The sequence below is a fragment of the Struthio camelus genome, chromosome 8, assembly GCF_040807025.1.
Source record: "Struthio camelus isolate bStrCam1 chromosome 8, bStrCam1.hap1, whole genome shotgun sequence".
Classification (NCBI taxonomy): Eukaryota; Metazoa; Chordata; class Aves; order Struthioniformes; family Struthionidae; genus Struthio; species Struthio camelus.
In genome coordinates this window covers 31,835,087-31,854,168 of record NC_090949.1, presented here as the reverse complement: position 1 = coordinate 31,854,168, position 19,082 = coordinate 31,835,087, and the positions used below count along the sequence as shown (strand labels likewise).

Sequence of the window (19,082 nt, the reverse complement as noted above, 5' to 3'; positions counted from 1 at the left end):
TAGCAAGCAGCTGCAAAGTGCTGCCTATAGCTCACTGACAGTCCTGCTCAGAACAATATTTTGTAATGTCCCCAAAGCAGCAGTATTTTCCCCTATAATTAAATTGCTACTAGAAACCCAGGGCATTTTCTTCACACTGTTAGAATCTGGACTTTTCTCTCTATTCTACCTGTATTATCTTACCAACAGAAAAATATTGGCAGCTAAGAACAGATCTTCCCCAACAGAGGTGGGTTAGTATGGGAAAATCTATGTGGTATCTGAATAACATAAAGTGTATATAACTTCCCATTTCTGAATTATGTCATGTATGTCACTGTCATCTAAATAATAATAGAAATGCATTCCAACCCAGAGAGAACAAGCTGTTAGCCCTTTCCTAAGATATGTTAGCTACAGTCTTTATTGAGGGGAAAGTCTCTCTAGAGATGCAAGTGTTTAAAGTGATAACTAGATAGGATAAATATATTTACTTACAGGGTGAAAAGCAAAACTATACTTGAATGAAAAGTGAAAGGGAAGGATTAGTCACAGGTAGAAAGAACTGGTCCCAGAGCAATATCACATAACACAATTATATTACTTTGCGTTATCTATATCAATTATATTGCAGAACTCATCTCAGATTACCCTGAAAATTCTCCAAATGCTGTTTTGAGATTGCCTGAGCTTATAGAAGAAAATTCCATTCTACCTTCATAGGAAACCACATTATGAAACCCTGCTCAATGCCTCAGACATGTTCACAGGCTTCACTTGGTTATGCATGCTGTAGTTAGCTGTGTTTAGACATGTAGAATCTGATGGCCAGATCCCATAATAGCTCCTTTGCATCCTTCTAGTGTTTTCTCTTACTTGTGTAATGTAGAGGTACAAACTGTTTAAGGGAAATGTGACATGTTGCAGAGTTACACGTCATAATGCCAAAACTGGACCAACTCAGTACGTATTATTTAGGAAGTGTCAGTAGGGATCTAACGATGTGCAATAGACATCTATGGTCACAAAGTGAATGAGTGTGGAAAGCACCAAAGTGATTACAAATTAGGTATGAGTAATTTGTAGACCTAACAGAATCTTTCCGTAGTCTCCTAAGTGCTCTAAAATACTTATCTAAAGTGTTTTGTAAAAGAAACTGTAATGGCATATGAAGCTTGAGGGCCTGGCTGTATTTCCTCTGTTTCCTAAGGGTAGAAACATCTGTAAACTATAAACAGTTGAATGAATCTGACATTTGTTTGTAATTCAAGTCTGTGTTCCAAATCCGTTTGTTCTTTTCTTAATCTAAAAACACTTGAAAGAACTGACAAAACAAAAAGTCAAATGTTATTAAGATCCCTGGCTCTTTCCACTCCTTCTACAGATACAAAGCTGCATGTCCCTGTTTAAGAGGTAATTTGTTTTCATTTGCATCCTGACCTTTGGATTTAGGAAATACTTTTTTCAATTACAACAGCTCAAGTCAACAAACGAGCCTGAATATGCTATACTACAGTGTCTCAGATCTCCTTCATCTCTAAGCGATCAAAGGTTGCTGTTCATTCCTTCCAGCATTCATAGATGTATTGCAGTAGCCCCACATATTGGACAATTTGGGAGGAAGCAGTGATGGAATGGTCATTGAACACTGATCTGCACGAGGAGCTGAACAAAGCTCTGCCTGTTTACATTAGTCCAAGAGAACAGATTTCCTATAGCACGCTAAGAAAAGCCAATGCATGATATGAGTTCCCGGCAGGATATGGCCAACGTGTGTCAGTTTCTCATTGATGCTCCTAATTGTTAGAGAATAAGGAAAAGGAGATCTCAACATTTTGGGTAAAAAATAAAACTTGTACTATTTTATTAAGCACTATCTAAAAAATAGATTTCAAAAGCCGCATGTTACGGTGTACTAGAAACGTTTCAGGGTTTTTTTCCAGCAGCCTAGCTGTAAAATTAAACACCATCTCTGCAGCTAGCATATTGCAGACAGCTAGATCTTCTAATTTATTGTTCATCTCTTGTAATTTGAAGATCAAGAGCCAGATTTTCCACTATGCTTGTCACCTATGAAATTGCACTATCTTTTGTAAACTAGCAGTATACTGAGCTTCTCTGAAAAATGAATTCACATTTGCTAGGCTACTTATAGCCGATCATGTAACCACATAGAAACTGCTGCAACACTCCTCTTTGTAAAACAGCTACCACCTTTTGTATTTGTTTTTATTGTGCATAGACACTTTATTTTCATCTGTACCAAGAAATCTGAACTTTAAAAATGCTGTTTCCTATTACCTGCTTTTCAAAGGAGATGAGCCTTTGTAGCCCTCTTAGCTTTCAGTGGGAATGTATATTTCTTGGTTCCTTTGCAAATCCAGCTGTAATACTATGCAAACTTTTGGTATAACATTGGGATCATTCAATTGATTACAAGCTTTTTGCATATTATGGTAATTCGTATGTCATAGTATGACAGTTGATAGCTGTGCTCAGATCAGCAGAAGCCTGTTAATATACTGGTAGTCTGCAAACTGTTGGAGTCTAAGTAAAACTCACAGAGAGCCTAGGTGTCCTTTTACTGCCTATGTGGACTGCACACAGTGAAGCATTGAAAAAGTGGTTATCTGTACAAATGGGCCATCCTTCTACACGTGCACAACAGACACCTGATCCAGCCTAGTTTGGGGTGTGCAGTACTGCAGGGTTTTATCTTCCTTTGCATTTAGACAAATAGTGTCATGCCACATGGGAGGTCTGGGCATCATTTGGAAGCGGGTAGATGGGACTGGAGGTACAAGGCATCGTCGGTTTTCAACCAAGATGACGCTCTATTGTCTGTAATATGTATTACAGGCATGGATCAAGAGATATGCTAGCCAGCTGTGTTTGTGCATGCCTGGGCAGGAGGTATTTTGTGCTGTGCAGTGTGGCATCTGGAGGCAAAAAACTCCAAACTATAACCTAGCACTGCAAGCTGAGGAGGCATGAGGGGTGGTACAGAGACAGGCACTCTCACTGTGGCACGTGTTGAGAGCAGCAGCAATTTCTATCACAGTCATGGCAGTAAGGTCTGGAGGTATTCTGGCTCTGTAGGTATGCTGTCATTTTAGAAGACAGCAGAAGAGTATCCATCCTGGAAAGAAAAAGTTATTCTGATCTCTCTTTCTCACTACCTTAAATCATTTTAACTCCTCTGGAGACTAAAAACAAAATCAAGCATCATACTATAGAAAGAGCTAGAGAAAGTTTCTCATCTCTCTGTCATTATTGAAAAGTCTCCTATTTTCGTAGCTGCAAACTGTTCCAGAAAGGTACCTCCATAGGAGTGGAGCAGCCTGTCACAAAAGCAGATATAGCTGGGCTGAGATGAGGAAAAGGCTGATGGTCCTTTTCAAAGCAAAGATCACTTCGGGCATATATGTTCCTTCATTGCAAATTGTTTATCTTTAAGTAAGCGCCTTATTTTCTCTGCTTCCTTGTCAGTAAAATGGAGATGCCACCTTCCTAGATGATAGATGTTTATATTAGAAAAGCCTTTTAAGATGATTGAATGGCTGGTGCTATGGAAATGGAGATTATTACCATGTTGAAACTTGACAAAAAGGTAAACGAGAGCCTGCCTGCATGAGCAAGCAGCATTAGTGAAGCCAGCACTTCACTTTCATGCTGCTGAACTGTAATATAATAATCTCTAATGTAGCTGCTAGAGGAGCTTCCCAGCCTCACTGGGAGAACTTGCTTAGGAAGGTCTTTTCTGTGGCGTGCAATTACAAAATGAGAATGCGAGGGAGGGTGGGGGATGAACAAAAACAAACACGATTCTAGGAACAACTGTTGGTGGTTAATACTTGACCATTACTTCTTGACAGGATTAACGTCTTTCTAATCGCACTAATCCCTTCTGATAACTTTATCCATAATCCATCTATTTCAAAGCAATATCCAGATGGCTTCTGGTGATGAAGAAGACAAATACATATGCAAAATGGAGTCTTAACAGCAGCTTCTTATATTTTGCCTTTCCGGGGATATAGGTTTTGATTTTGAGGCAGGTCAGAAGAATGTGCTTTTTATCAGAAAGCAATGGAAAAAGTAGAAAATCCCAAGTAATATAGAAAGTTATATTTTAATTTGTAAATAAAATACTTCATAAAGACTCTGATGCTTATCAGTGACAGCCAAGGTTAGTCTAGAGATGCTCATAAAGGGTTGCTACTTGTTTGCACTGGACTAGTTAGATTTCCAAGATATTGAAAGAATTCTCTTCCTCATTACTAAAAAAATGAGTATAATAAATTTTGAGGTTTTTTTGCAGGTTTCTCTCAAGGCAGGCATGAAACATAGTACAGAAGGGGTTCACTTCTTTGTACCGTCACCAGGAATTAAAACAACATAACAACTGACTTTGCATTCTTAACTAGTCCTGTTAAAAATAATCCCTGTAGTTGTGGAGATCTTCCTGTTTCCTTCCAATTTCTCCTTAAGATCTTAATCTAGATTTCATTAGATCTTCCACTTCCCTCTTCACCTTTCTCCTACAGCAAGAGAAATCATTTATCTGTTCATAGGCCTAAAATCGTAACCTTTCATAAATCACATGGAGCCTGTCCCAAGAGAAGTAAACAAACTTTAATCAAGTCATCCTCAACAAAATAATTTAGCTAGGATTTTCTATACTAACAATCAGCAGTGAAATAATTAACTCTTAAATATTTGTCCCACTAAAATGCTGCAACCAGCTTAAATTTTTTAAGAATTATTGTCCATATCCACCTTTTGATCAAAATGCTGCAAATGCAAAGTAAATTTACTGACTTCCCAACTCTCTTTCTCTAATAAAAAACGTGACTAGATAGATCAGAGGAGAGACAGACAGATTTGGCTGCATCAGAATAACTGATTTTCCAGAAAACAAAGCAGAGCAGATGTAGAATTACCTAAGTCTCAATAAAAAAACTAGACATGTTTTCTTAAGAATACGAATATACACCTTAAAAAATATTCTCAACCTGTAAATATTGTGGAGCATCAGTTCTACATTGTGTGGAGATCTTCAGGTTGTCAGAAAACCAACGTTAATGAGGCTTGAAAGCCACAGAAATATAAGGATCATAGCACACATACTTACACAGATACTTAGTAGTTACAACAACTTTGGAAGCTATTCTTTTAAATCATACTTAGTCCCTGCAAATACACAATTTCGTCCAAGATCTGTTGGTCAAACAAGCTAGAATAAAAAAATTAAGCAGACTATGCTACACAGCAGAAAGAAAAGCTATAGGAAGATCATATTTTCATGTAACTGAAGCAACCTGTGCAGCAGATAAAGAGGTCATGGAGCTACTTGCTTTGTTGTGGTGTCTTGTGATTGTGTCCAGCACCAGCTGTTGCAAAGCAAGGTGCAAGAAACCTCTTAAATCATAGTAGCCAGAGATTTCACTTAAATCTTGGAAGACAAGGTGTAATATCTCATCCAAAACTCATTAATGCATATTTTGGAAGCCTTAGGCTTGACATTGTCTTTTTCTGTTCAAACTAATAAATGGTCCTTGAACATGAAATTACAAGAACTTTTGTGGACTTTTTTTGCCAAACTGATTAAATGAATGAGAAGTACTTCAAATACTCAGAAAGCTGCAAAGCGTTTTTCATTGTCTTATTCCTTTGGCAATCATTAAAACATGCTACACATGAAACATACGTTTGGAAGCTACCTAACTACATAACAAGTCGGACGATTTTAACCTATGAATCAAATATCTGTCCTGTTATTCTAAGTCTAGTTAAAGGTACCCTGTTTTTCATTCCTTTGCATTGCATGAGAGCCTAGTACTGGATGGAAAGTAGAGGAACATCTTTGTTCAGTCTTAAGAGAAATTTTGGGAAACTATTGAAAAGATTTTTATGTAGCTAAGAATACGTCTGATGAAAACTGGAGTTAAAAGGAAAACCTGAACGTGATACAGTGATCTTAAGTTAAGCCATTTGGAAGCTTATTCCTCCTGACTTCCCTATTCCCTAGGAAATAAAAAGATTACACATCCTGTCATTTCTCCACTACATTATGCAAACATTAGAACTCTAGATACCAACAGTGAGAAAGTCCTGTGATATAAGTGCGTATTGCTAACTTCATACAATAACTGTGATGATTAGAGTGTCTATTAATCTCAGAGTCTTCTATCCTATTCCTTCTGGCATCAGATGTATGAAGCCAAATGAAAAATAGTGAGCGATTGTAGTCTCATACTAGTTACAGGCATTTATTCCTGAAAGTCATGCTGAACGGTTGCTTAAAATGACATGACCAGTGTTACAACGCAGCCTTTGGAGAACTGTTTCCTCTGGTCCTTTCTTAAAACTGAGCATTGCAGGACACTAGGAACACAGCTGTGAATCCAGACCGTTGTTTGGCCTTCTGCCACTCTACAGTTACCCCTGTTGCACCTCCATAGTTAATTACTTTTGAGGACTTTCTCATCACAGCATGAACTGATCATGACTTTATCTGATGACAGGATAATCTCATTACAGATGATGATCTTGTTAATGAATATCCCCAAGACAGAGCAATCTCATTATTAGCCCCCTCAGGATTTGTCACCTAAGAGCCAATGCATGATTAGATTCTAGCTATGCCAGATCTCTCCAGATCCTAACTGAACAACATCTGAGGCTCAGGTGACACCCCCCCAAAGGCAAATGAACCACTAGACATACTTAATTAGGATTTTTCCCCCCAACTACTTTTGGGCATACAATCAAGATAGTTCTCGTGTTACATGCAACAGGGTTCATCTCCTGTTATTCTGTTGAGCCAGCGTAACACAGCAGCATCAAGGACAATTGCTTTATACAAACATACTGGGGTAACCATAGTATTAAACCTATGTTTAAAAAAAAACCCAAGACATACATAAAAATGCAGGTATGTTTAAAACCTGAGTTGTCTACTTTTTTCCAACTCTTTGTATGCTTGCCTTCTTGGATTTAAGCTCTTCCTTGCAGAGGCCATCTCATGGCACCTACATTAAACACTTGTTGCATGCATGGAGACAGAGAAAACAAAGCAGTCCTGGCAAGGAGACCTTGCAATTGAAAGGAATGCAATGAAGAGCACTGAGAGTAAAATAGAAAGCGAGAGAGAAGTGACTCTCACAACAACAGTAGAGTCAGAACAGTACCAGGAAGAGAAGCCTGCTCCTGCTGTCTCCTAGTTCAGTGCCATTTCCAAGTAATTAGGCTGCTCAATATCCTGTCTAATAGTTATAGAGTTGCTGATCAAGGATCAGAGCTTTGTACCACTAAACATAGACCTATGATGACCACTGAAAATTGTTACCATGGAAAAACATCCAGCCAATTAGAAATCAACCTGATTTTCTTTTCTTCTTTTTTTGGAAGGCTGTGAAACGATTCTGAAGTTCACTACAATCTATGCATCTCCTCTTTTTGGCATCAGTGAGATGTTAAACCGGCTCAATGGCCTGCCAAACCTCAGCATATGAGAAGTTCTCAGTCCTAGAAATCTAATTAACATCACAGATATGATTCTACAGAAAAGTAATGCCTTAATTTGAGATTGCATGTAACATTTAACTCAACTATTTTATCAAAAAATGTTTTAGAATGTTTAGTCTTCCATATCAGACACATCTAATGAAAATGCCAAGGAACTAAGTATCATTGCTACTACTTTTTTTTTTTTTTTAATATATATAGTGCTGTGATTATATACAGTTCTTTACAGAGACACAAGAAGATGGAATTTGTATCAAACAAAAAGATAAAGGAGAGAGAAGAACAATGGTTACAAGAATGCGAGATATTGAGATGCTCATTTTCTAAACCATCTGTGTTACAGGGCAACCAGTGTTTTCCCTTGCTGCCAAAGTGCTAACAAAAAGCATGCTAGCCGAGAAATTGGCAATGCAGAAAAGCAGGAGATTTTCTTAATTAATCTAGTGGATATCAGGAACCTGAGAACTAAATCCCACCCATTCGATTTCATTAAATACACTATAAAGGTTAAGCTGCATTTTTGCATTGGCTCTAGATAACCTTACTGAGCAGAGTGAAGTCAAGGAGATCTCATTCACATAAGTGCTATTTATGAGGAAAGGCCTGATATACATATATGTATCTCAGGTTTGTTTTGCTGTATGATCAGGTTTGTTTTGATGATAAAGCTGGACAGTGAGGTCACACAAAATAGCAAATGTGGTATTTTATTTCACCTGTAGTTTTTCTCAGCTGTATGTTTAAAAGAATTTACACAGAATTATTCAAGCTTAAATCTCAGTTTAAAGGCCCCTGTAACACTGGTGTCACTGGAAACTCACATCTCAGTCTCAAACCACTTGAAAACAGCATCATCTGGGTCTATGTCAGAGCAGCCTGGAGCTAATGCAGGGACCAAGCAGTGTCCTAATTTACCTGTAAAAGAGGGGCAGTGGAACTGAAAGCACTTGACAGAGAGTTGTGTTGCTTGCCAGAGGCAAGTGTTATAAGACCACTGGTCATCCTCTGACAGCGCAGGGCAAAGGGGGAAGCAAAGGGATCATAACATTTATTTTGCTCCCCACTGTGCAACCACATGTGCCCATTAAGGGGAAGGGGTTGACCGGATGCTCTTCAGAGGTCGCTTCCAATCTGAATTATTCTCTGAGTCTATAAAATTGTGCGTAGAGTTTCATACCTAAGTTTGCATGACTGGTTATTGCAATAGCTCCTATGAACTGAGCCACCACACCTGCAGGTTATGTAAAACTATCATTTAAGCTTCAGGGAGCTGTTGATATTATTCTGTCCCCATGTGTGCATGCTGAGTTGCACGTTCCTTCAAGTAAGTAAGATCTCACATGGCTATTAGGAAACATCCTTTTAGGTACAGAAGTTAGTGCTTTAGTGCTACAGGCACAGCTCCTGGAAATACTGATGCACAGGCAATCAGGAGAGAAGCAGATAACCTCATTTCCTCGTTATTTCAGTTTTTCTGTTGTATTAATGTTTTGTGAAAGATACCACATATTTTGTATTTTCTTTCCACAGCTTAATGTCTGGGCTAGCAGCCCTGGATGCCAAGACTTCTAGTCGATTAGGTATCATAACCGTCACTTACTATCTGTGGACAACATTTGTGGCTGTGATTGTGGGAATAATTATGGTCTCCATCATCCATCCTGGTGGAGCAGCACAGAAGGAGAGCACTGAAGAGGGTGGAAAGCAAATCATGAGTTCTGCAGATGCACTGCTAGACCTAATCCGGTAACTGCATTCATTCTTTCTGCTTTCTGAAGGTAACATTTGCACTTTACAAAACTACATGAGAAACTGTGGCCTGAAGATAAGTTCTGAACCTAATGATGAAAGCTTTTTTTTTTTTTTTAAATTAAGAAAAAGTAACTTTCGGAAGGTAATTTTCAGGTTATAAGATGCTTGTACTTGCTGTTTCAGATAAGATTTAAACAAATGGGACACCCAGTGTAACAGGAATGCTAACAACACTGGATGTTAGCATCCACATGGCCTATGGAGCCCACAGAATCCCACATGGCCTATGGAGCTCATCATCAAAGCTGTTATTAAGGTCAAGACAGCATTAAAAAGTACAGTGTTAATTTAAATAATAAGAGTGAGCACAACTTTAATAGGCCAAATCTCAAAAACAAGGGCCAAAACCCACATTTTTCTGGAAATAATTCTCAAAAGTGCTGCTACAATCACTCATAACAACTCTCAGACACACAACTAGAAAGACCACTGTTCTAATCTTTCAGTTCCTTATTCTTTTCGTGCTATTGGTTCTGTTTTGTAGGTGTTTCCTTTTTGTTTTATTTTGGCAGAGGGAGGGTTGTTCTTTTAGAGCAACATTAAAGAGCTAAATAGGTTATTTTGATGGTCTTGCCTGACTATCACTCTTTACATCAACATTTTAGGTGTTAGTGGGATTAATTTCCTGATTTAACGGAGAACATGTCTCAGATTTATATTGCTTATGCAGAAAGACCAAATTTTGCCTTTGGTTGATAGTTCCCAAAGCTGGCAATCTCATACTGTAGTGGGCCAGGGCTTGCAGGCCCAGGATGTATTTGAACCATGAGAAAGGGAGTTCTTTGGAGGCTGACATATTTAAAACGTTAGACTCGTTTTCTTTCAAAAGCTCAGGTTGCTGACCCTAATAGAGCCTCAGCATACAGCGTAGTTATTAGAGTTACTGGGACCTCAAGTCAGAGGGAATGGGGAAGAAAAGGCTGCAAAAATCTTCTCTTCCTCCTCCACATTGTATTTAACTAGCCCATCTGAAGCCCATACTTTTTTATAACATCAACATCTTCCTGAGAACAAAATACAAATTATATGTGCCATGGAGCAGCAGCTGACAGCACTCTTTTTGCAGCCTTTTTCAAAACCACTGTCCTCATCTGCAATGGAAAGATGCTCACTTCAGGGCACCCATTTCTACCCAGTGAATGTGCTGCAATATACATGCAGTGCAAGTTTGGGACTGACTAATCAAATCACATAATCCTGTTTTGTTGCATAAGTGACTGTAATACTTACACTAGGAGGAAGGATCCAAGTAAGTTGTTGCAGCTTTGAATTCCTTAGTGTGATAGGGTAGCTAGGAGACTAATAGAAGTATAAGGGAATTTAAGACAACAGTATAATCTTAACAATTATCTTTATTTTGGTAGCACTTGGACGCCCTTTCTATGGTGTTCAGCTCTTCCCTAAAGTGTCGTTCTTGGTGGGGGGAGGAGAGGGAAGAAAGGCATAGTGAGACATATGGTGCAATGTGACATCCAAACTGACCTAAGAACCAACTGCCTATGGAAGTGCTCTACCCTGGTCCTAGGTTCCCATCCCCTTGCTTGCACTGACACAGCTGCTTTTTGAAACCCAAAGGGAGATAATTCAAATGAAAGGTAATTTGGGAGTGCAAAGATGGAAGTCAGTTCCATATTATTATGTTTGCATAAAACAGGTGAATGTCCATATGACAGAAACCTGAGTCTGAATTATGATTTTATCTCCATCTGGTTAGTTCAGCTGTAAAATATACAGTGTCCTGATCTAAACATTTGCAAACGTCATCTAAAATTTCACTTTCCACAAACACTTACCTGAATAAACTGTAATAGCTTGCATGACTATTTCAGGCATTGTATTTCCACCTAAGCACATGCGTTAAGCCTGAAGTCTTCACTGGTTTGGGCAGGCACAAACAATAACAAGACAACTATCCGCTCACTGCTGATGCTTGAAAAGAGAGCCATGTCCTTTTGCCATGTTAAGCAGTCACAGCTGCCCTCTCTTTCTAGCCTGAGTGCACAAACTGATGGTTTTTGTTCCTCCACTTCAAAAATTTACTAAACCATATTTACTAAATAAATAAATAAGCAAAACACAATTGTGGGGAATGAGCTTTCCATCCAGCTAAGCACTGTGGGTGAAATCCTGGCTTTGCTGAAGTTGGTCGCAAAACTCCTATATATCTATGCGGAAGTCTGGATTAAATGTGACGATGTATCTGCTGGTTTGAGCTAGAAAAGCTGATCCTTTAGCTCAATGATAAATCACTTCCATTCACAGCTGGAGAAAATCTTTCTAGGCCCAGATTGGCTTATCTTCCCAATTCATTAATTTCCTCTCAATTTATCAATTGCATATGTGCACAGAAGTCAGCACAGGAAACATCTGGTATCCTGCAAATATTAAAATAATGTTAAATGTACAAGTAGTGGAGCTGATATGTGGTATAATTGTGGGGTTTATTTTAAAAGCATGCCTCTTGGCATGTGATATACATATTTACCCTCACTGTTTTCAGATTTGAAGCCATTTGGAAATAATGAAATGTGTTGGTATTGTTAGTTCTTGTGATGTTATACATAACATTGTTGGGTTTGGATTTTTTTGGCAGGAAGAAAATTTCTTTTTGCTTGAAATTGACTTTCTGGAATTTCTGGGTGAGGCTCTTATTTTTTAGAAGTGTTTTTAATCAGAAGTTTGGTATGGACTTAGCAAAAAATAAAATCAAGAACTACTGCAGGGCATTACGGTCATTATAAACAGCTACAACATCAACCAATGTTCACATTTCAGGAGTAATTATGGTATATGGAGGAATCTGATGATATCATAATGCACCATATACACAGCATTATTTTGCAAATGATGTTTCTCCTGTATATTTGTCTTTTACATAAAAACGCAATAAAACTCCCACTGTATATGGCATGTTTAGGATATAACAATGACACTATACTGCATAATTCTAAAATGGCTCTAAGCCTTTCATCAACTAAGACATATGTAACCCTATCTACATCCTGAATTTCATCCCTCAGAAATTATATCCACGAGTCAACTATTTTTTGTTCACGTATCGGTTCCTTTAAATAGAAGTATTACATCACTGAGGATTTAATTAGGACTTGTATTGCTAGTGATCCTTGTGAAAAGCAGCTAGTAGAGTTGCTTTGGGATCTACAGGCTGAAGTTAACTGCCAGACAGCAATATCTAGTATTAGTCTGTATCTAGTTTTTAAGCCTAATGAGACAGCAATTCTATTCATAATGTAACGTAAATTAATGTCCCACTGAAAGCAGTTAATAATTATTTAAATCTAATAAAAAAGATATTCTAATCATGTAAATTGGATCAAAAGGAGACTATTTCCACCAGCCAATCCTGTGCCCTGTCTTACACAGTAATGTAGTGATATATACCAGATCTTTCAACAATATCTTAACAATAGTGTTTTTAAGAGATAATTGTAACATAGTGGATGTTATTAAATTGGTTACTGGATAAGACAGTTCAGATGGCTTTACATAGTTTTAGGAGAAAAAACAGCAAGCAAGGCGTCTATCTCAATATAAGTTCTTATTTTCCTTTTACTGTTCCAGAGTTTGTTCTATGTTACCAAGTCCTCCTCCAGTGAGATCCCATCCATTGTTTATTATCGTGCTGTTATCTCAGTAAAGGAAAGCCAATCAAACACCTCACGTCAAATAGGCGGTCATAAAAATAACGATACAAGAGATCTGGGAGCTGTCAAAGTCCTTCTAGCATGCATTTAGAGAGCCAGCAGATTCCTGCTGCTCCAGTCTAAACACAGCATGCTTAAAAACAGCTCATATAGTGTCAAAGGACAAATTCCACAGGAGCTGGTGCATACGGTCCAGCTCATCTTCAGGGAGAATGTGAAGGGTGGGATGGTCTCAGTTTAATGAGTTTAATGCAGTGTTTTTCTGCTGCCTTGTCTTTCAGTTTGCATGGGAATGAATAGTAAAAAATGCTGCCTGTGGGAGTGAGTCCTAGAGTCCAAGGAATGGAGACATTTTAAGAGGAAGGGATGATGTGGAAAATACAGTGGGGCCATATTATCCCTCTAACTGTCATTTCCTAGTCCAAGGTCCCAGCGCTAGCATGCCTAGGCATCCCCGTCACCAGCAGATGCAGCAGCAGGGACCAAGTGGTAGAAGGAGCAGTGCACACATGGCCAGCCATGACACCGAACCCCATAGCCCTCCCAGTCCCCGCTGTGCTCCCAGGCTCTACTGACTGCGTGCTGTCCAGCAGCTGCAGTTCAGTCCCTCCTTCCCCTTCCTGAGCCACCAGCCCCTTCCCTGCACTCACCAGGGAGGGCAGAAGTCTGCACCTGCAGCACAGAAAAGCTGAAGCTTTGGGCGGAGTTTGCCACCTGACAGCCGTCTTCATTTCTTCCACAGAAAGCCAAGAACTGCTGAATGTTTCGCATCAGCTTAGGTGCAACAGTCCTCTCTTAGGCTATAGCAACCAAGAACTTTCAAAGAACGAGGAAAATCACAGAATAGGCCCAGAGAGAAGAGTTCTGATCCTGAAACCCAACTTTTTCAAAGGCTTTCCTTTTAAAGGGGACTAGGAGAGATGGCAGACAAGGGAGATCATTGGATGTGAACCTGCCCCTACTAATTTTTTCCTAGTTTCAGTCTGAACAGAAAGACCATTGAATGCAGTGTAATATAACAAAGGGTTTTCAACATTCAATAAATCTTTATACCTAAAATCTTTAGTGCTGCTTTGGTCCTAAAGTTCTGAATTTTTGCTTTAATCTGATCCAGGTTTTTGCGAAACACATGTTCTGCTTTCTGTGGAAGATACCCATTTTTTACACCTACTTCACCTTCATACCTGCTCAGGACTCTCCCCTTCCATATCTTGCCCTTGTCTTTCGCCACTGTGCAGGAATGTGGGTTACCTACAGGTAATTCAGAGGCAACTGTGAGTCCAAAGCTGTGCAGGAGACCGTCGTTCTGAAGAGGCTTATCTCTTTAACTGCCTCTTTATTACTAGACAGAGACGGATGTACAAATTTGCCTTAATTATATTTAAGGTTTCTGATGTGCGCACTATAAGGCTCCTCAAAGTATTTTTTCTTCTGTATTTAAGACTATAAGTTCTCAGGCTAAGGATTATCTTTTCATTCTCTCTAACGCATCAAAGTACCTGGTGCCTTATGATTTTTAATGGGTTTATTCTCATGATGTGCAATACTTCTGTGAGGTAGACAAGGACCATTTTCCTTTCTTACAGCTGGAAAATGGAGACATATGGAAAAGAAATTACCTCCACTGAGGATCATTCAGAAAAATCTGCAGTGTCAGAGGAAATACTCCCAGCTTATATGAGACCCAGAGGGAGTCTTGGTCTAGGAATGTGGCTTTCAGGCATCACAGTGTAAATACTATACATAACGATGAATCAGCAAAGATCTTTAGCTTCGTTTTTCTGCGTGAATTACAGTGTGAATTACCTCTGTACCACGTTCCCAAAGATAAAAGAGCAAATTTTAGTAGCCATTTTGAAGTTAAGAAATAGAGAAAGGCAAGGTATCTATTTTTTTAAATAATTCAGCCCTTGAGTGTTTTACTCAAAAGAACAAAAAATAGGACTATCCGATTTTAAATATTAGGTTTGCTTAGTTCTGGAACATATATTCACCTGACAAGCAGAATAGAAAATGCATATAACTCAGGGATGAACATTTGTAAAACAAGATATATTATTCAAGACCACACTGTTTACCTTAATGGTTAATATTTATACTATGCTCCATTGCCATGATCAAAATACCTTTGCTTTGTAAGTCAAAGGTTAAATCTTCTTGTAACTGAGATGATGCTATTTGCAGTTGTCATCAACAGAAACAAAATTTGGCTCATGAGATATAAACAACCAAGCAAACACCACAAACATTCACGTAAGGAAACAAGTTCCAGCCAAACTGGGGGCTCACCCTCCTGTTTTATATGAGGCTGATCATGGGTGCAAATCCAGGCACCAACTGGGTGCAAATGCAGGGTTCACATATGTTTTTAGTCTTCGTCAAGTCTAACCAGACTCATGACATTGTGAGCTAATTTGGCTCAAAAACTCCAAATAAAACAATTCAGTGAACACAGTCAGGATCAAATCATGCCTTAACCCGATATGACACACAAATTTGTACAGTTCTGAAGTTTACTGGAAGTATAAATCAGAGCACTTTTTACCACTGAATATTCAGGGTTGCATCCAATTTAATAGACTTTGATGCAGCCAGTCAGCCAGCTTTAACCAAGAAAGATTTTTGTTTTATACCATAAAGAGCTAGAAGAGAATATAAACACTGCAGAGGATTTGTGTTTTCATGGGAATCCTGAACACTCTTTAAAATCATTTCCTTTCTCTCCTTTCAAGCTAAGTGCTAATTTATATTTTACAGAAATTGTGTTTCTTCAAAAAGGGCAGGAGAAACCCATTATCTGCCGTAGTTTGGAAAAAGTGCAGGCTGCACAGAACCAAAAATCGCAGTTAAAGACATTTACAGCTGGAAACTGAGTTGTATATACACACAATAAGATATTCAAGAGCACATTGAAAGACCCAAGGATTACACTATTAAAGGACTTTTTTAATAGCCTTGACCAAAGAGACATTCATATATCTTTGACCAAAGGCCATTTTGTACCTATGCTGGAAATACTTATCTGTCCCCTATGGCAAACTACCATTTTTTACTCATTTCAGCTTGCCAATTTGCTTTTCCTTCACAAAGTAAAGCTGGTGCCAGCACTGTTCAGCACTGTATTTGACTTAATGTCTCTTACGGTTAATGTTTATCCAGTTTAAGCTGTACAGGAGCCTGTTCTTTGACTATTTACATAAGGCTCTGATGTCCCTAAATGTGTGGCTCCTATTTGGCATAGAAAGAAACCAATATGGAATAATTCCATGATGAAAGCAGTGCTGCGAGTTGGATTATGAAGCAGACGTTCCACTCTCTGGTCAGGAGTCCTCAGCCACAGAGCAGGTGGGGGCCAGGAGTCAAAACTGCATTAGGACAGCTTCAGCCCTGAACGGGAATAAAATATTCATCCTCCTGACAATGGGCCTGGACATCTGCTGATGTAAAGGAACTTTTTTTATGAAACAAGTTTGTCTTCCTGGGACCACAGTGGAAGCGTGTTGGGCCTGTCGTGCTGCTCTTGAGATGATTCAGTCTTATGAACTACTTGGCTTCCACTCCAAAGAATGATTGTCTCAGAAAGTCATAGCCCTATCAGGCTGCATGGAAGGGCCTTTTCTTTCACAAGAAGCAGGGTGAGGAGGTTAACCCACCAGATACCTCATTGGAACTGAAATACCATGCAACAGTGTCAGCCTTAGCACAGGTAGAAAGTCTGTTTGGCAAAATGACTCCACAATATGAGTTCTGCCCTGACCTGAGAAGAGACGAGCAAGACACAAGGTGGTCCACCATGCTTAGTCCTGATTAGTGACTTTTATATTCTATTAGTATCTTTTACCACAATAATAAGGATTTTAATGCTTTTTTAATTCTGCAAAAGCCTTCAGACTTGCAGGGAGTAGTGAAGTTGATACTATGAATTTAGATTAGACACTAGAGGTGATGACTGATGTGCAACATGCATACTCCCGGGGCCCTGAGTAAGCTAGTGTGTTCAGTCAAGCAGAGTTAAATTCTGCCCTTGATTTCAGGAATGTAAACCCTGATGGAGCCTGCTGATGCCAGCAGGGAGCTATTTCAGATTTTTATTCATGTGACTGAGGATAGGATTTGGCTCATGTGGTACAGTGGCTCATGTGGTACAGTCAGGTCTACACAGCTGATGATGAAATCATGCAGAGGACAGCAAAAGCAAGCACATTTTTTAGATGAAGGCAATGTCACTAGGATGAAAGAGGCATCTGTCTTCAAACTATAGGGAATAGAAACCATACTGCTGTCATCACCATTCTTCTGCACAGCTGTAAAACCTGGAAACTAAATTTGTCATGACTAGTTGTCACATCAAGCTACTTGCACTCCATTTTCACTGTCTTTTTGCTCTTGCTTTATAGACTGATAGGGTGAGATCTCAAACACTCAAACAATGTTCTTAGAAGCTCAGCTATACTGGTCCAAATTTGAGATACATAGCACAGAGAAGAGAGTGTCCAAAGCTGTTTTTATGGCCATTGCAAACATAGGCCAATTAAATATTGTAAGGCTGTGTATGTAGCAAAAAATCCCTCTGGTGGCTTTAATTCCACAGCATGGGAGACTCCAGCCAAGGGCTGTCTGCTGTGGCAGGAATTAGGTACTGATACCATCGCAGTCTGAGAGCAAAACCAGATTGCTGCTGCAGAGCCCAGAGCGCCCTGGGGGAATGCATGTTCTGAGTCAAGACAACAACATCTGTCATGTCTGTGGCTGCTGTTATGCTGGAGCAGCTGGACTGATTTCTTATTTAAAAAATCTGCAAAAACTGAATACTTTGAATTGACAGAAGATGTCATAGCCAGGAGTCAGCATGGGTATTTCAGATTTTTAGTAGTATAATTGCAACCAGAATTGGGCCTATTATTTCTAGGAGAAGTTATCCAGCAGCAGTCAAAGTGGCTGTTCCAGCAGCTGCAGGGTCATGTCCTGCTAACAGCATGAGCAGTAAAACAGTCACTCAGCGTTAGCAACCTTCTGCGGTGAGCAGGGGCTCCTGCACCCAGGGGCACACCTCCATGGCATGGCCCGAGCTGAAAAGCAGCTATTACCAAAACGACTCTACTGCCACTTACCCTCTGCTGCTCTGGGGCAGTCCAACTTGCTGAAATAGTGGAAAGCTAAGGGGGTAAAAATAAGTGAAGAGTGTTAATTGATAAGTGAATTGCTAGGACATAGTGGAGGAGGGGAAAACTTCCCGTTTTTGGCAGTGGCAAGGGGGTAAGTAGTCTAACATGCAATGGGAAACTGCACCCTCAGAGCTGCTCCCTAAACCAGCTACTGTTTATCCTTGATGCAAGTCTCCAGGATTTTCTTCAAATCCTTTGGTTACCAAATTGTAGAACATGTGTTGCCTTAGTCAGAGATATAGATTTCTAATTCTCGATACATCCTTATGTCCTCTTATCCCATACAAGAATTAGGGCAGAACTCTGAAATTTGCTAGCAGGATGAACCAGTCTGTGCGTCATAGCAGGATGAGGTCAAAGAAGGTGTTTAGTAGGTCACTGGTATGTATTCGCTGCTATCATAGCAAATGTAGGCCAGGCATGCCATCTGTTGTTTGATAGTTCGTGGTCTATGGCAGTTCACTGAGTCGATATAGCAGTTACATACACGTTCACCTTTTTAGCCTGCGCTGAGTGCTCCCGATCCCTCTGGCTCCCTTCTGCGGAAGGAGAAGATGCACTGGGAAATACATCCTCTGTTCTTCCTCAGGGCAGAAGTATTTAGCTCTTAATTTTTTATATAGCCAAAAACCATATGTCTCAGTTGCTGTTTTACAATCACATCCTTGCCTTAGACCTAATTTTTCCTATGTTCCACTATTATTCACTATATTTAACTCCCTATTATTATGTGAAATTATTTTTACCATGCTGAATCATACCACTGAGAGTAGAGACAATATCGCTTGCACTAGAGGAATTAATCCCACATCATTTTAAGCTTAGCACACTATTATTTTGTGTCCTATATCTTGTAAGTAATCTGAAAGTAATGCTGGAAATTTAGAAATATTTTAACTGCTTAGTTCTCTTAATAAACACAACAGCATTT

General features: G+C 39.3%; 1 protein-coding gene across 1 annotated transcript in view; it reads left to right on the top strand.

Moving 5' to 3' along the window:
* SLC1A7 (solute carrier family 1 member 7) overlaps window positions 1–19,082 on the top strand; it is a 58,578-nt gene that overhangs the window by 8,148 nt on the left and 31,348 nt on the right. Inside the window, exon 2 of the mRNA XM_009683260.2 lies at window positions 9,040–9,255. Coding sequence (XP_009681555.2) covers window positions 9,040–9,255 — 216 coding nt within the window. The remainder of the gene's footprint in view (window positions 1–9,039; window positions 9,256–19,082) is intronic.